The 16,490-nt window shown below is 48.0% G+C and overlaps 6 protein-coding genes across 6 annotated transcripts; 3 read left to right on the top strand and 3 right to left on the bottom strand.

The window, feature by feature from the left end:
• Nucleotides 1–530: 530 nt before the first annotated feature.
• On the bottom strand, nucleotides 531–1,309 carry FSST1_002150 (Arf family GTPase ARL1; the record flags this gene model as incomplete). The annotated part of the gene is made up of 5 exons (XM_083228111.1): nucleotides 531–551; nucleotides 607–930; nucleotides 997–1,080; nucleotides 1,136–1,174; nucleotides 1,235–1,309. The coding sequence occupies 5 exons, from the start codon at nucleotides 1,307–1,309 to the stop codon at nucleotides 531–533; spliced, it is 543 nt and encodes a 180-aa protein (XP_083092332.1).
• A 1,041-nt stretch (nucleotides 1,310–2,350) lies between these two features.
• Nucleotides 2,351–2,885, top strand: FSST1_002149 (60S ribosomal protein eL39; the record flags this gene model as incomplete). The annotated part of the gene is made up of 3 exons (XM_083228110.1): nucleotides 2,351–2,431; nucleotides 2,644–2,744; nucleotides 2,837–2,885. The coding sequence occupies 3 exons, from the start codon at nucleotides 2,351–2,353 to the stop codon at nucleotides 2,883–2,885; spliced, it is 231 nt and encodes a 76-aa protein (XP_083092331.1).
• A 1,035-nt stretch (nucleotides 2,886–3,920) lies between these two features.
• FSST1_002148 (SCF ubiquitin ligase subunit SKP1) lies at nucleotides 3,921–4,603 on the bottom strand (the record flags this gene model as incomplete). The annotated part of the gene is made up of 4 exons (XM_083228109.1): nucleotides 3,921–4,097; nucleotides 4,154–4,324; nucleotides 4,382–4,479; nucleotides 4,537–4,603. The coding sequence occupies 4 exons, from the start codon at nucleotides 4,601–4,603 to the stop codon at nucleotides 3,921–3,923; spliced, it is 513 nt and encodes a 170-aa protein (XP_083092330.1).
• Nucleotides 4,604–7,621: 3,018 nt separating this feature from the next.
• On the top strand, nucleotides 7,622–9,435 carry FSST1_002147 (glycosylphosphatidylinositol-alpha 1,2 mannosyltransferase; the record flags this gene model as incomplete). Its single annotated transcript, XM_083228107.1, has 4 exons — nucleotides 7,622–7,730; nucleotides 7,878–8,263; nucleotides 8,326–8,453; nucleotides 8,505–9,435. 4 exons carry the CDS (start codon nucleotides 7,622–7,624, stop codon nucleotides 9,433–9,435), a joined length of 1,554 nt encoding a protein of 517 aa, XP_083092329.1.
• A 715-nt stretch (nucleotides 9,436–10,150) lies between these two features.
• On the bottom strand, nucleotides 10,151–10,973 carry FSST1_002146 (60S ribosomal protein uL1; the record flags this gene model as incomplete). The annotated part of the gene is made up of 4 exons (XM_083228106.1): nucleotides 10,151–10,565; nucleotides 10,623–10,727; nucleotides 10,780–10,894; nucleotides 10,955–10,973. 4 exons carry the CDS (start codon nucleotides 10,971–10,973, stop codon nucleotides 10,151–10,153), a joined length of 654 nt encoding a protein of 217 aa, XP_083092328.1.
• A 374-nt stretch (nucleotides 10,974–11,347) lies between these two features.
• FSST1_002145 (tRNA methylation protein TRM732 domain-containing protein) lies at nucleotides 11,348–16,313 on the top strand (the record flags this gene model as incomplete). Its single annotated transcript, XM_083228105.1, has 6 exons — nucleotides 11,348–11,442; nucleotides 11,501–13,573; nucleotides 13,623–13,869; nucleotides 13,955–14,789; nucleotides 14,841–15,514; nucleotides 15,567–16,313. 6 exons carry the CDS (start codon nucleotides 11,348–11,350, stop codon nucleotides 16,311–16,313), a joined length of 4,671 nt encoding a protein of 1,556 aa, XP_083092327.1.
• Between the last annotated feature and the right edge of the window lie 177 nt (nucleotides 16,314–16,490).

Raw genomic sequence — 16,490 nt, 5'->3', positions numbered from 1 at the left:
ACGGCTTGACAAAGTGACTGGCTAGATCATGAATGCTTATACAAGTGCAAAAGAAAATGCAGATCAAACGTTGTGGACGTATATTTCCAAGTCAAGTTGGGTTTAGGGGGTGTTCCATGTCACTCTTTCAACCCACCAATTTTCAAAACACAAAATCAGACTATTAGGCGAAAAGCTGTTGCCCACTGGTTGTCTTACCTAAAAAGTCTCTGCCTATACCGCAAGTCTCTGTCGCGCGACACACGAGACGGTCCCTCTTCAAAACGACAAAGTAGTGAGTCAAGGCGTTAGTTTGAGAATCGTAACCAGGGCTCGATCGGACCTGGATCGTAACATTATAAAGTTATACTATCATATATCCCCATCGTCTTCCCACATAATACGCCCATGCTGTCTGTTCTTTCCTTCCCTACTCCCCCTTGCACACGCTGTCTACCGGGTTGCGACGGAAAGGTGAGGTGGTACTATCATTTCATGTCGTCTGTTGTACAATGCCAAACCGAGGCAGAAGAAGAAATCGTGATTGGGCTTTAGTCCTGGTTGACAGTTTGCTGAAAACGCATTAGCTTCCCTTACCGATATGCTAGGTTGCTACGGAATACTCACCACAAGCCAATCCATGCCCTCGTTCACACCGCTACCGTCAACCGCCGAACAGGCCATGATGCTCCAGTTGCGATCGCGGAGCTCACCCAGACGCAGCGCTTCTGAGATCTCGCCCGCACCCTTAGCACCAGGCTGGTCTTGCTTGTTGGCAAACACCAGCAGCGCCGCATCCTTAAGCTCTTCCTCGTTCAACATGGCCGACAACTCTTCCGAAGCCGTATGTAATCGCTCGATATCGGTAGAGTCCACGACGAAGATGACAGCTGCTGTGTTGGCATAGTAGCACCGCCAGTATGGTCGGATGCTTGTTTGACCACCGAGATCCTACAAAATCGCCTGCGTTAGTGTCTGCTGGGTATGTTTCGAAGTGGAGTGATCGAGGGTTCGTACCCAGACGTTGAAGTTGAGATTCTTGTATGTGACGGATTCGACGTTGAACCCGATCGTGGGTATCGTTGTGACGACCTCGCCGACCTAGGATAGCCGGTCAGTATACACCGTGTGCGCGCAGTAGTCAAGGCAAACGGACCTTGAGTCGGTATAACAAAGTGGTCTTTCCCGCGTTGTCCTATGATATCGTTTCGTTAGCGTCTCGGACCAGACAACGGCCGGGCAGACGTCATCCTACCAGGCCAAGAATCAATATTCTAATCTCCTTTTTGGAGAATAGTAGGTTTGAGAACCATGACATTGAGTTGCCCATGATGAAGAAGTTGTGGTGGTATCTTTCGCTATGTTGCTCCCGTGGTATCTTGCGTTGTTCGGCTCTGTCTTGCGACTCGGTTCGTTGTTTAGATCACTCGTCTCGTACTTGTACCGGCTTAACAAAGAAGAGGAAGAAGCGTAGGAGAAGCCGTGAAGTGTCGGTCAAGGTCAAGTTTGTTTATGGTTTGCCGTGTGTCTCGTGGCAACACAGATCCAACTTATGTTTACTAAGTCAGTCAGTAGAAAGTACGGGATACGTAATTTAGAGATCCCCTTTTCTGGACCTGTAAGTTAATGCATCCAGGCTGGGTCTTTGATGGACAAGTTGCTCTTTTTGGCGGCATGGGGTTGGTCCAAGCGCTGGACAAAATAAACTGGTCCACCTCAGCCTTGAACCCCTGTAGCAGTAGACTCTGTATATACTTTATATGAACTTGGAGCATCTCAGTAGATTCATTTAATGACACAAATGAATCTACCAAATATTAGAGGATATTCATTGATTATTGTCTAGACCCAACTTCAAGTAAAGAATAATCTCAAAATAGGGACGCTTTATTGCCGTCATTAAATTCTATTAAGCCACCCAAGCAGACGGCAACCCCTGGAATACAGACACTCCGGCTGGAATGTTACGACATTCTGAGACAGAGGCGTTCATGTGAATTACTGGTAACAGCCGCCCATTTAACTACATATCCTCTATATCCCACCATGCTAGGAGCACTAGCTTTAGCCAGCAGAAGCTTTTGTCTCAAGTAGTAAGTGTATTCATAATCTGTCAAAAATCATTTACCCTTCATTTATGTGAACAACTCGAAAGATCTCTTTTCCACTTCAACGAGTACCAACTTAACGTAACCCATATCCTTGTTCCATGAGAGCTAATTTTGGCATGACTTTAAGCTAGTATAGTCACGAGCGAAAAGCAAAGATTAAAAGATCCGCTTACCTCATCAGTTTGTTTTTGGCCGCCTAAGGCAGAAATATCAGTCATGTGACGCTAACCGCCTCTCTAGGGCTTGGTCGCACTTGCCGAATGAAATTCGTAAACTTCAGAGATTCGATCACCATTTGGCAACGACTGACAGACTCGACCATCAACGCCGTCACCATGCCGGTATGGACAGCCCCTACCTCTGCACCCTCGAAGCACGCACGCACGATCTCTCGCACTCTTCATTATCGACGATGTCGCTTCGACTGAATATCTGAATTTTCCCCGCCGTGCCACCGTCGATAATGAGGATGGTGATGATGATAAAAAAAACTGCGATGCTTCCAGGGCCTTGCTTACACAACACCCGATCGCTAACAATCCTTTCTCTACAGAGCCACAAGTCTTTCCGAACCAAGCAAAAGCTTGCCAAGGCCCAGAAGCAGAACCGCCCTGTGCCTCAGTGGGTTCGCCTCCGAACTGGCAACACCATCCGGTGCGTTTAATCCCTTTCTCCGAGCGACGACGATTCACGACTTCGCCAGAAACGAACAAGAAGAGGATCATTTGACTAACATTTCTCAATAGCTACAACGCTAAGCGAAGGCATTGGCGCAAGACCAAGCTCGGTATCTAAGCTACCTCTTCTCAACCGTTGTCCGCCCCCAGCACCCGACTTTCTCTCTCTTGGGCATGGTATCACGATGATGTTAAAGGAAAGGGTGGATTGATTTGTTATGGCGTGAACTATGGGACCGTGTCGTTAGCGCACGCGCATACACACGGTGGGGGATGGGCCGGATGCCTGGTTTATCGATTATCGCGGTTACTGCATGTCACGGACGGTCATAGGGAAAAAGGAATGCAAAAATCTGATGCCCCCAAAAAGAAACGGGCCTGAACTACACGGATGCTGCCTACTTGACCAGTGAACCGCAAAGCAAATAATGCTATGTGCTGTCTTGTTGAGCGGCTGTCCGTACACTTCAAGATGCAAATGCCAACGCGAGCTGTGAAATCGAAAGATGCACTTACATGTTGGATGCCAATCTCAGGCACTTGTCTCCAGACTTTCAATCTTTCCAGTATCGGCTCGTGTTCTGGATTGCGCCTCAACTTGACCACACACTGCACCTCTACCCATACTAATTGCATTGCATTGTTTGCATTGTTGTGTCAACTGCCTACTTCCATACATTCTCAAAATAGCCGAATCAACCCGACATGCCCAAACTCATGGGAATGTATCATGCCTTTCTCGTCGTCTTCACATCCAGCCACATATCGAACCACGACGAGCATTTTCAAACATCACAATATTACGGCAAACTTGTATGAAGGTCCTATATTAAACCTAAGTGATGTTCTATCAGCCCAACAGTAAGGATCTGCCTAGACCTTCCTCTCGACGAACTGCTTCGCTAATAACATCGTAGTGAGCAGTGCTGAAAAAGCCTTTATTGTCGTTCGCGCATGCCAAATTTCTGGCCAAGCAACCCGGAAAACCAAACTCTAACGCCTAATGTGACCCCTGTGACTCATAAAATTCATGCGGTTCAGGACTGCGCGACCGCGATATGAAAGAATCCGCGGCAACACATTTGAGAATCGAAGTGGAGTAACCTTTTCGAGATTCCCTCCTCGATTTTGTTCTGTAGCAAGACGAGGCAACTTAACGGTCCTCAGCCCACTCGTTCTCGCGGCGGATCTGCTCCTCCTCCTCGGGAGTGAAATCGTTGGTGATGTTGAAGGTCTTGCGGATCTCCTCTGGCGACTTGCCCTTGATCATGTTGGCGACAGTCTTGCATCCGACGTCGAGAAGGGGCTTAATGTCGAGATAGTTGGAAGCCTGTCATTATATATTAGTGTCTATTCCGATTTCGAGAGGATAGGGATTAAACGTACGAGGATGATCTCAAAGAGCATCTCCTGATCGACCTGCATAAACTTCTGGTCCCATTCCTCGATGTCGGTGGTCTTCTTGCGAGCGTCGGATTCATCATCCTGAGCCTGAGGAGGGTCGTTTCGGTGGTGGTCGCACCACTCGATAACTTTGCGGAGGACAGCCTCGTTAACCTAGATGATGACATGTCAGAGATGATCAAGAACGAACAGTGACGTGAGGTAACATACGTTGGGAATAGGAATGGGGTTGGCCTGGGTGATGGAATCGTCGCCAACATCCTCGAGCATGTTCTTGATCAGCATTGATCGCTCAGCGACAACGCGGTCTGTTGATATTGTTAGCAGGTTGAGATGAGCAAAAACGTCAGTGTCGCTTAACTTACCAACTTCGATGACGGCGCTGTCGTTGGAGGCCAGCCAGATCTTCTCAACAGATGTAGATTCAGACATTTTGAATGCGGTCGTGTTTGTTTGTGGATAACCTGCAGATGTGAGTGTTAGATTTGGGTGCTCGTGGAAACAAAGATGAGGTGAGGTTGGTGATTATTTTGGGTGATGATGGAAGTTGGAGGAAGTGGTAGGTTAGGTAACCAAGCTAGGTAACCAATCTCTGAGAGGCGGGGTCCAGCCCGTTGGGCTGAGCGTGGGGCGGAGTCTCTGACCAACGACGTACCTTGAAGGGACAGGGCTGCGGTTTGAACTTGAAGGACCCTTTGATTTGATTGGAGCTGAGTAAGACAAGTAAGTGTCTGTAGTTGTTGATGATGATAGAGAGTATCAATCGATTGGTAGTGAAAGGTAGGCGTTAATGTAAAACTGACAGTGCAGTGCTTGCGTTGACGTTTGTGTAGGTATTGTTGAAAGAAATGAATCACTCTTCCGGGAGGAGGAGACGCACTTTATACTAGAAATCAGATCTCTGAAGCGGCAGTGCTGTGGAGTTCAAAGCTGCTGCTGCCTTCAGAAACGCCTCGAAAAGAGAACTCAAAGATCAGAGTCACCAACCTTGTTCAACAAGACCCATACACGAGTAACTACTATTAGGCAGATAGGCTCTAAGCTTGTAATATTTACGCTGCATCCTTTGCGAATAAAGAAATTTTATTTTTGGGTGCTGGGTGTTGGGTTTCGGTGTTTAAAGTGCATAAAGAGCATTTATTGCCTTTTTCTGTTCGTTGCGTTACAAGAGACAATATTTTGTGTGAATTTTCACCGTGCCCAAAGCATCGTTTCTTTGCATACAGCGCGCCTATGTCACGCATGGATATCTAACACATATGCGGACTTCTCTTTGTATCGTTTGCGAACCCTGTCCACAGTTGAGTTTCCGAGGTCCAAATAGCTGGAAAGGTACCACCATACTCACCTAAGACATGGTTTATCAACATGTCTTTGAAGAAGTAAAACCTATAGAAACTTTCCGCATTCTTAATTGTATAACTGCCTGCATCAGCCTCATATTAGGTTTCAAGGCCATTCCTTTTTGAGTTCGATTGATACCACAGAGTTGCCGAGCCTACGAGGCCCAAGCACCGAATGGCTCAAGACACCGCTGATCCGATGTCAAGGACAAAGCCAACAGCCAAAACACCAAGTTGACATCTTTATCTCATCCCTTGTCTCGGGAACGTTTTTGTTGAGATTTCTTTCAAGATACCATTCGATGCATCATCAACAGAAGTTCGAGTTGGTGTGGGGGTGATACCTCTGATTTGGTAGCTTTTCGGTGTCAGAAGGGCACGATTTCAAGTCAGACAATGACACACAGAGCCATATCATGCAACAAAGGCGGGTTATCCATCCAAGACATGAGACCGAGAGATTCAACCCATATTTCCTACCATTCCATCAAACAGATGATGTTGATAGGATTGTGAAAATGTATATGAATGTTTGACACGGTGATAGGACGACATGGACATGATTAATCCATGTTCATGACACGAATACCTGGTATCAGTACTCGAGCTCGCTCAAGGTACTTCATGGATGTTGTCTTGCAGGAGGATCGTGCGACTCGTTTGTCATACGTGGCCAGGCGTTGAACGATTCGCGGGGCGGGAAGATGGGAGAACAACGTGTTTAGACGGCCTGTACTGGCAGCGGATGAAAACAAGCCATGCCGCCAATACCAAGTAATTAGGTCATGATGGAATAAACGGGACGTGTAATAATGCTTCTCCATTTGCAAGATTACCATCGTCACGGTAATTACTCAAAGTCGGTGGCTGTCAACTGACGAATCAATATCCATAGTTATTCGATATTTGATTGCAATGGGCCTAGCGTTGGTCAGATGAAATAGAAGCTCTACAGCATCCATGCACAAAGCTTAGAGCTTCTGTTTGTTTGGCTTTCTAGAGGTTGCATTCTGGCGTTAAACTCTTGGTTGCTGTGGCACAATGTTGTGTTTCGGGTCCTGATAAAGATCATCGCTCGACAGGTCTCAGCCGCGTTCAGCAAGCTACCTATTCAATGCTCAACACTTTACATGCAAGACAATTAATTACATACATTGACCACCTACCCGACACTTGATAGATCGTCCTCAGGAGGCCCCCAGAAATCGCCTCCCCCTGTCTTGGTCTGTTCTATCCCGCCCGTGTCAGGGAGCCAGGGAGCCCCTAAAAGAAAAAAAGCTTCTAGTGCCGTCCACCTCATCAATGGATCCCTTCCCCTAGGAGCCCAGAGCCCATAATCAAGGCCCCATCAGATTTAGCTAGCGCTGCCCATCCCGGGACGCGGCGTCTTCTCCCACTGGCCACGTTGTAAGCTGGCGCTTGCCCTTGGCCTGAAATGTTTCCCCCTGTGCCCTGGGGCCTCTCTATGCTGATCCATGATGATTGATCCTGGATCCATGAAGACATGAGGTGATGTGTGGTGACACTCTTGAGGTGCTGCATCCTATCAGTGGGGGGGCAGCCGGCGTCACTTTCAGAGGTTCCATGATTTACTAACTTACTAAGATAATAAACTTGAACTGAAGTTCGAGCTCCGTACCTTTTTACCTTTCCCTTTACCTACACCTGCACTGCACTTACACTCCCACCTAAATTCGCCCATATTCCTCCTCATTCCTTGTTTTAGTTCATTGCTCATTCCTCTTCTTTCTCAGAAGGCCTTTCCAGCGTTGGTCGTATCTTGAATATATATACACATCCATCCACCTAATAGACGATCTAGCTCTCCCTGTCCTCCAAACCAGCAGCTACAGGACCACATACCCTGCGCATACGTTACGACCACCGTTTGCTTCACCTCGAATTTAAGGACGACCCGATTCTTGAACATCCTCCCCGCTCTCGAATTTGCGACACATTTGCGCCGGCTGTTGTGTTGATTTTAGACGCATTGCGATTCGACGACCTAGCCCTCGCCCTGCGATTTATTTTTGCGGACGCTCGATGCCTTTGCGCCTTGACACTAAGCTCATGATTGCTCTTTCGACTTCCTACTTATAAACAAATTATGTGGCGGCGCACATATCTTACTCTTGTCCTTATTAGGCTGTGGTTTGCGCTTTCACCCAGCTATTTACATCCGGACGAGAACTTTCAAGGCCCTGAGGTCATCGCTGGTACGTTGTTCACTTCCAAGTATTTGGAGACCACGGCGCACAGCAGAGCGCTCTTCCAGACATCATGTGCGGTGCGATATAGATGCGACGCGATCTACATGTCACTTTCGTACTACTGAGAATGTAGTCACTAATTATCGAAATCAGGACAAATATTTAGCTATCCCGTTCGCCACACATGGGAATTCACAAGCGAAAATCCTATCCGAAGCGTCTTTCCGTTATGGCCTGTCTACGGTCTTCCTATGCTTCTTCTGCGGTGGTTATGGATCGGCAATGGGCATGACGGCGAGATCCCGCCTATTGCAGTCTTCTGGACTTTGCGCGTTCTCATGTTCGCCATCAGCTTTGTTCTTGAAGACTGGGCGTTACACGAGTTGATCCCCTCGCCGAAGCACCGCCGTGTTGCCGTTCTCCTAGTCGCATCATCCTACGTGACCTGGACCTACCAGACGCACACCTTCTCCAATTCGGTAGAAACACTTGTTGTTGCATGGAGTCTTGTTCTGATCCAGCGAGTCGCTGACCCACGGGTTCGTCATTTGCACACCATCACCACTAACAGGGATATCAGCTGACAAAATTCAAACCACAGCAACGATCATGTGTTTTATCTGCTACAGTACTTGGAATAGTTGCAGTGTTTGGTGTATTTAACCGAATCACATTTCCCGCGTTTCTTGTTGTCCCAGGCCTTCGATTGCTTCCAGTGTTCTGGAAGAGGTGAGTCACTTGCGCTTGGCGGGGAATACATCACATGCTAATAAACCCAAGGCCTACTTCTCTCGTATGCTTGACCCTAGCTGCAGCAGTGACAACTGTCATTGCAATCGGTCTAGACACCGCATTTTACCTTCCAGATTCCGTCACATGGACCGACTTGATCCATAGACCAGTAATCACCCCTCTTAACAACTTCAAGTACAACTCAGCAACCGAGAATCTGGCCCAACATGGCCTTCATCCTTGGTACCAGCACTTGGTGGGGAACTTGCCGTTGCTGCTGGGCCCAGCTGCCGCGTTATTGTTAATTAGGCCTAAGCTGTCCATTCGACTTTGGTCTGCAATGTCTGGTCTAGTTGTTTTATCGGCGTTCCAGCATCAAGAAGCGAGGTTTCTACTGCCGACTGTACCTCTATTTCTGTCGTCGATCCGAATGCCTCGAAACCAAACAGTGTTGTACATTTTTGCAGCAGTTTGGATCGGCTTTAACCTTGTCCTCGGCTCATTAATGGGCATCTACCATCAAGGAGGAGTGGTGCCGGGGCAAGTCTTCTTGAGCCAGCAACCAGATGCTACACAGGCGATCTGGTGGAAAACTTATACACCGCCTATCTGGCTTTTGAATGGCAAGAATGAATTCTTGACGACCCGAGACGTTATGGGTCTCAAGGGTGAGTTACTCCTGGAGCAACTCAGTGAACTCGCTACATGCGACACTCCAGCCGACAGGCGAAACCAGGAGTATCTGAAGGAGAAGAACGGCACATATCTCATTGCCCCAGCATCAGCGACCTGGCTAGACCCTTACCTATCTAACAAGGGCTTGGAGGGGCTACGATTTAGAGAGGTTTGGCGTTACAGGAAACATTTGAACCTGGATGATTTGGACTTTGGGGACGATGGCGTTTGGGACACCCTGGCCAGGGTTATTGGGCGACGAGGGCTCGTCGCCTGGAGGGTTACAAAAAGCTGTCCAAAGTGAAAAAAGGGGGCACAAATCTTTTCCTTTGTCACGAATGAATTAGAATATTAATGACGATCCATTTTTTTTAGGCTCATGGGGCAATTCCTATGAAATTTCCATCTTCGCATCTCCACCCAGGCTCATTGAAATTAACATCAATCTTTTGAAATATCCTGAATACTCACAATACTCATTTCTTCCCCCACCAAGCTTCGCTTGTACAACCCTGCTCACATCCCCGCAATAAACGAGTCGGAGATTGTTGCTACGTATGTGTAGAAAAAGAGTGGCTCGCGTCATTGAGGTCGCTTGACATGGGTTTAAAAGCGAGTCAAATCAAATCCTAGCGGTTGGTACGTTATTTTGGCTTTAACTGTACGAGCATTGATTTGGATACAAGGATAGCGCATTCAACGCCCAGGCATGTTGAAGATATCCTCAATACTGGGCATGGCTTCAAACATGTAGCAAGGAACGGGTAATCATTTGATTAACACAAAGGATAGACACGACTCCGTTAAGTAAGATTAGTGACGGATCTTCAAGCTTTTGTTTAGCTCCAATATTGCAAAACTCGAGTTTAGTTACGTCACTTCGGCTGTCATCGACGTCTCAAAGCATTGTGATTTGTCTCATGATGTTTATTTTTCCTGCCATCCTAGTCTAAGCTACCGTCCACATTTCAGCGAACTCAATTGCCGAACCATCTCAGGCCAAGGCCAAAGAAACACGCTTAGTACAGGCGCTTGGGGGGAGACATGGAAGCCTTGATGGTAAGGCTTCCAACGTTCTGCCAGCCCTTCTTGAGAAGAGAGACAAGGTAGTTGATGGCCAACATGATGTTACCAACAAGCTGCTCCTGGGTCATCTCGACGTTGCCGACGGCGACACCCATGCAGAGAACCTTCTTGAGCTGGAACTTGATGGTGCTCTTGACCTCGTTGATACGTCCAGTGAGATCATCGGCGTGAGAGACGGGGGTAGGGAACTTTCCGGCCTTGGACAGACCAGGACCCAAGAGACGAGGGATCTGCTTGATCAGAGCCTCGGAAGCGACGAAAGCATCGTACTTGCGAGCGAGCTTCTTGATGAGCTTCTTGTTCTTGTTGAGCTTCTTCAAGTCATCAGCAGACATGGCGTCAACACCACTATTAAGACTTGTCAGAATGCTTTTCTTTGAAACATGTTTTTCAATGGTTCCTTACCCGTGCTTGGCACGATCGATATCGTGCTGGTCACCGAGAATGCAGATGGACATGTTGGGGCGAGGAATGGAGGGGAGACGGATGGAGCCGGAGAAACGCTTGTCTCTGAAGAGATATTAGCCATCGAAGAAGGTATATTCGTTGCGTTTCGAGTTACCTCTGGGGGTCGTAGTTCTTCAGGCCGATCTGAAGCTCGACGGTCTCGAGGAAGTTTCGCTTCTTGGTCTCATTGGAGTACTCAAGGAGCTCTCCGACCTGGGTCCGGACATTAGCTGCATCGCAGTTAGCAATCCGCTAGGAATAAAGGTATTCGATGGCTGAGTGTGTCGTACCGACTGTGATTTTCGACATTTTGGCAGTCTCCCAATAGATTGGCGTATAATCTAATGGTGATCAGGACGTGGGTTGAGGGAATCAAGAATTTAGCGGGCAATTTTTTGGATTTAGGAAAAAATGCGTGAGTGGGGTGGGTCCTTCGGTTCGGTGGGGCGACCATCGAAAAATCTCACAGGGATATCTCACGGGATATCTCACGTGATCAGAACTAAACCGGCACTTTGTTGAAGTCAAGCTTTTGCGACGACTTGATCAGGCGAAAGGTAATCTGAGAGAATCTGGGCTTGATCAAATTTCCGGGGATCTCGCTTGTTTGTTCAAGCATTGGAATCACTAGGTGCTGCACCAAACGCTCTGTAACAACTGCAGGTTCAAGTTCAACCACCAAAATGAAAGATACCTCCCAACAAGTTGACGACTTAATCGCCAACTCGAATCATATCTCAAAATGGGTCGAGGAACAACCAAGTGAAGACCAGGCAAGGTGCGCAATTCTTCCAAGACCATTTTGATGTAAATATTCTAAGAAAAATCATCTGTAGTTGGGCTCAGTCAATTTTCACAAAACTCCTTGAAGGCGCTGCTCAGCCTAGAGGATCTTCAGGCAACTCATGTGTGAAACTCTGTGGTTTTGTCGAACAGTCGTCAAAGTCGCAGTCCCAGAGCCTGAGACTTTGGGCGTATTCTAGAGATGTCACTATCAATCTCTTCAACTTTTATGTTGAGTGGAATGAGTCGGATAACCATCGTTCCATGAAGCTTGTTCTCGATTTGCTTCCTCAACTTATCAGGAGAAACCCGGATGAAAAAGCAGGCCAAACGACCAAAGCAGCCATCTTGGATAACCTGGTATCGATCGTAACCGGAAAGTCATCTAAGCCTCTGGCCAAGTCTGCTATCAAGGCATTGGATCATCTCCTTACCAAGGACATTGTTACCCTGGATGAGATACGTTCCAGCTATGCCACTCTCCAACCAAAGAACAACTCGAATGATCCTTTGGATGCGTGGAAGCCATTCATTTTCGAATTATTCCATTGGATGACCCTTCACTTTGTCTGCCCTACGGCGGGAAGATTTATTGTCAGCTTATATCGCGGTCTACGAAGCCAAGACCAACAAGAGACACAAGTTCAGCTAAGCATCGAGAAATGGCACAAATGGCTTCTCGAGGCCGTCAATGAGGAACCCTCAATTCTGGAGTCTGTAAAGAACTATATTTTCTTACCCCTTTTCAAGGCCGACAAGGCAGAAGCCTTGGGCTTTTTGAAGAGAATGAACGAAAATGAAGCAGTCTCTGCAGGTGACGAGATAGATCTCAACCTCCCAGCTTTGTTGCAACTGGCTGCTCTTGAGATTGGAAAGAAGGTTGGCCTGGTGGAAGAGCCTGCACTGGGTGACGACAAGTCTGCAGACAGCGACTCTTCCATTGTTCTTGATGAAAAGGTGCTTGAAAGTGTTCTGGCTCACCCATCGCACGAAGTTCGCTCACTGGCTCTGTCACTACTAATGAGTTCGCCATCAACAACACGCCCATATTCATCGACAGCTCTCTCTCTGCTCAGAAAGCATCTGGCGACATACTTTGCTGATTCGGATGCAAAGTTCCGAAACGAAGTGGCTGGCAAGGTAAGAGATATGTTCAAGAGAGTTCGTGGTGCTATATTCGTGCTTAAGAAGAGTATCCCAAGAGCAGCTGCTCGCAAGCAAAAGGAGCAGCCAGGACAAGCGCAAGAGTCTCAACATATTCTGTATCGAACCAATTTGATTTCGCTCCCAGAAGCTCAGCTGATCCACTGCCTGGAATACCACGAGAAGTTCCTCTCCTGGTATATGGGCTTCTTGTGTAGCGAGTTAACACCAACAGCGTCTTATCAACGACACAGCGCTTCGCTCAAGGCAATGACCTTCATTCTTCGAATGGAGGGAGAAAAGTCAAAGACATGGGAGACTGCGGATGATCAGACACTCTTCTTCGATCAGTTTGGTAGTTCGTGGTTACGAGCGTTATCTGACCTGATCATGGACCCCTTTGATGACATCCGAAGCCATGCAGCTACTGTAATGAAGTGGATCTTCTCGGATAGCCGCTACAGGAACTTCCATCTTATGGCCCAACAGGGCAAGATGAATCCTGCCGAAGAGCTTACCGAATTGCTGAAGCGATCTGAAGAGCTTGCCCGCAAGACTGCTCGAGCTGATCATTCGGACGGTGTTGCTAGAGCATCTCAACTACTTTACCGATTCTCTGAGAAGGAGGATCAGCGCGTTGCTCTTCTTTCAAAGTTAATAGGTGGCCTCGAGGACCGGCTAGCAGTAGCTGAGAAAGACCTCGGCAGAGCAGTTCTAGACGCGCCGCTCCATGGAGACTTTGCATCTCTGTGCTACATGTGGCAGGTAGTTTCAGAGCTTCAATTCTCCGAGAGTGAGTTGCAGTCTGTACAGGCTCTCCAGGATACTCTCGTCACCTGTTGTGAACGTGTTTGGGTGGCTGTTCGTGACATTCTCTGTGACGACTCGCCCGAGGGCCATCTTCCCCAGGAGCTGGAGGAGGTTGACGGCCTTGATACAAAGGACGTGCTGAGCTATAGCTTCCGATCAGTCCATGAAGCAAGGTCAGTTGTCAAGTGTTCTTAATATACTCGATTGACTAACATACGGCAGCAATCTTATGAGAATTTTGGTTCTCTCTACCAAGCAGCGATCTCGTCAAGGCAGAATTTGCCCATCGAGAGAGACTTATGAGAGAATAGGAAATTTGACCTTCACCCAACTCGCCACTCTTAGGCATCGAGGTGCCTTCACTACCGTTGCCCTAACATTCTCAACATGTTGCCAGCTGGTTAAGCATTTGAACCAGGGAGAAGATGGTGCTGCAAGCGGCACAACTCTGCTCGAGAAATGGTACTCTGTGAGTCAAGTATCCTCGACACTCTATTTTCCTTCACAAATGGAGCGTGTCAATTTTGAACGGTAGAGAAACTAACTCGTAAAAGGGTACGCTAGAAGCGATCAATGCTCAAGTGTCAACGACTCGACGCTCTGCTGGTATCCCTGCCATGATGACAGGCGTTCTCTCCGCCAACGCTGCTAAACCCTCGTTCGAACAAGTCATGTCAGAGCTTATGGCAATCGCCAGTCAAGAAGCCCGTGTTACAGAGACAGATGGCTCAAACCTACCTCAGGTCCATGCCTACAACTGTTTGAAGGAAATTTTCAAGAGCTCCTTCTTGACATCCATTGGAAACAAGTCTGAGAAGTTCCTACCGCAATGTCTGGAGCTGGCAGCGAATGGTCTCAAGTCTGAGCTCTGGGCAATTCGAAACTGTGGCCTGATTCTTCTTCGAAGTCTCATTGATTGTCTTTTTGGCTCTCACCAGAGCAAGGCTACCATGGAGGCAGGCTGGGATGGAAAGGCCAACCGCATCGCTTACCACCGCTATCCATCTTTACCCACGACTTTACTTCACCTTCTCAAGTCGGGCCACCAGATGATGGCTTCTATTGCCGCGAGTTCAGCAGCAGCAGAATCAGTCTTCCCAGCACTTGACATCATTCGAAGAGCTGGTCCACCCGAAGTCCTCCGCGAAGAGCTCCAGGTTCATATTGCGAAGTACTTGGCCAGCCCTGTGTGGCACGTTCGTGAGATTGCGGCTCGAACTCTCTGCTCGTGTCTTCTACATGCCCACTGGCTTGATGCTATCACTAGTTTGGCCGCCGCTTCCGTTCGTTCTCAAATCGGAAACGTCCAGAACCATGTCCACGGTGTCCTTCTGGCACTCAAGTACACTATCGACCGATTGAGCGAGGTTATGCCCGAACAACTACAGCGTAAGATACATTACAATGCAAATCAGATTCTGGTACTAACAAAAAGAACAGAGGATACACCTAAGCTGTCTGGATTCCTTATAGAGTACTGGCGTGAGATCCAGACCCTTGACTCCCCTGAGATTCCTGCCGCCTACCTCGAAGTCGTGAATTTGGTACGGGATCTTCCTCGGCCCGGTGCTGTTGAACGTCTCCAGTTCGAGTTCCCAGTCTTCAACAAGCGTGAAGGCGCTTTACTCAGAGCACAGCGTGTGATCCATGAGGTGCACTCTATTGCCGAAGGTAGTGGTCAGGTCGAGGACCTGAACTCCTTACTCCTCAGCAAGACTATGGGTGTAAATACTATAGTCGCCGGTCTTGAGACTATCCCCAAGCTCTGGAACACCTCTCGCCTTTCGGAGCAAGAAGTTAACCAGTTTTTCAACCTCTACCGTGATGTGTGTATCAAGATTGGACCTGCAGAACCCCGTGTCATTGCTTTACAAAACCTTACCGAAATTCTTGATCAAGTCATCAAGAGCAGAAACTTCGGTTTGGTCTCAGCGGACTTGCTTTCACAGATCTGGGATAGCCTGCCCTTGAGCCTCCTGAACCCGGCACTCGCAAATGCCATTGTCAGAATTAGTGGCTGCACCACAGCCATACTGAGCAAGACAAAGGCCATCTCTGCAGAAGGAATCAAGAACTGGGGTCATATGGTCGCCGACGCTGGTATGGATGACAAGGTAAGAAAAAATTGCACCTGAATTTAAGTACTCGATGGCTAATATTCTAAAGGACTTCGATACACGCCTAGCTACTGTCGAATCGCTTTGTTCATTCTTTAACAGCATTGGAATGGAGGAATCGTGGGCTGGCGAAGAACATCTTCCTGCCATCCTCGCCCTCTACGATTCTCTTAACGACGATGACGATGAAATCCGTGACGCTGGTACTGCAGCTGTCAAGAGCATTCTGGGACAAGCTCTCGTCCCCATCGAAGCTGCTAACCGTCTCCTCTCATGGCTTGCACAGCGCTACGGCGACAACCCAGTGTTCCGCCAGATAATTGTGAGCCGTATTATGGGCGACACCCGATACCCAGGCCCTGAGTTAAATGCCATCCCTGCCAAGGATCAGCTGCAAGAGGCGATGAAGTTTGACGACTCTCTTTTTGTCATTGAAGAACAGAACCTCTTTGTTGACGAGGTTAGAGAGACACAGAGATGGATTTCTGTTTATGAAAGCCTTGAATGGGACTCGAGCGATTCTACACTCGAAGCACTTACAACATGGACAAGCGCAGGCCTAGAAGCAACACAGAACCTGGCAAGCCAAGTAGATGGACCTCTCGGGTACGGATCGAAGCCAGAGGTCTTTGCAATCTTGTCACGGGTAATCCGTGCATCTGCTGCCTTGATGCGACACCACGCCAATGCCGAGTTTTGTGAGAGCATCAACAAGTCAAGCAGCGCTCTACATAATGAACAGGGACATATGTCAGGCCTGTTATTGCAACCACTTGAGAACAGCACAAAAGCATAGAGAGTAAACGAAGTAACAACGAAGAAAAGGAATGATTTGATGCCATTTGTGTTTTATCTAAATAAGTGCTCCTCAACGCCTTGCAGTAAAATAGTTATGCGTGTGCCGCATGTGAATAGTAATGGTCGTCCATCACCAACCCCCCTTTCTTCCCTCTCTATTCAGCAGGACTAACAT

The sequence above is a fragment of the Fusarium sambucinum genome, chromosome IV, assembly GCF_050947815.1.
Source record: "Fusarium sambucinum isolate potato_lamoka chromosome IV, whole genome shotgun sequence".
Classification (NCBI taxonomy): Eukaryota; Fungi; Ascomycota; class Sordariomycetes; order Hypocreales; family Nectriaceae; genus Fusarium; species Fusarium sambucinum.
Note: the sequence above shows the minus strand (reverse complement) of the source record. Positions and strands in the feature narration are given on the sequence as shown.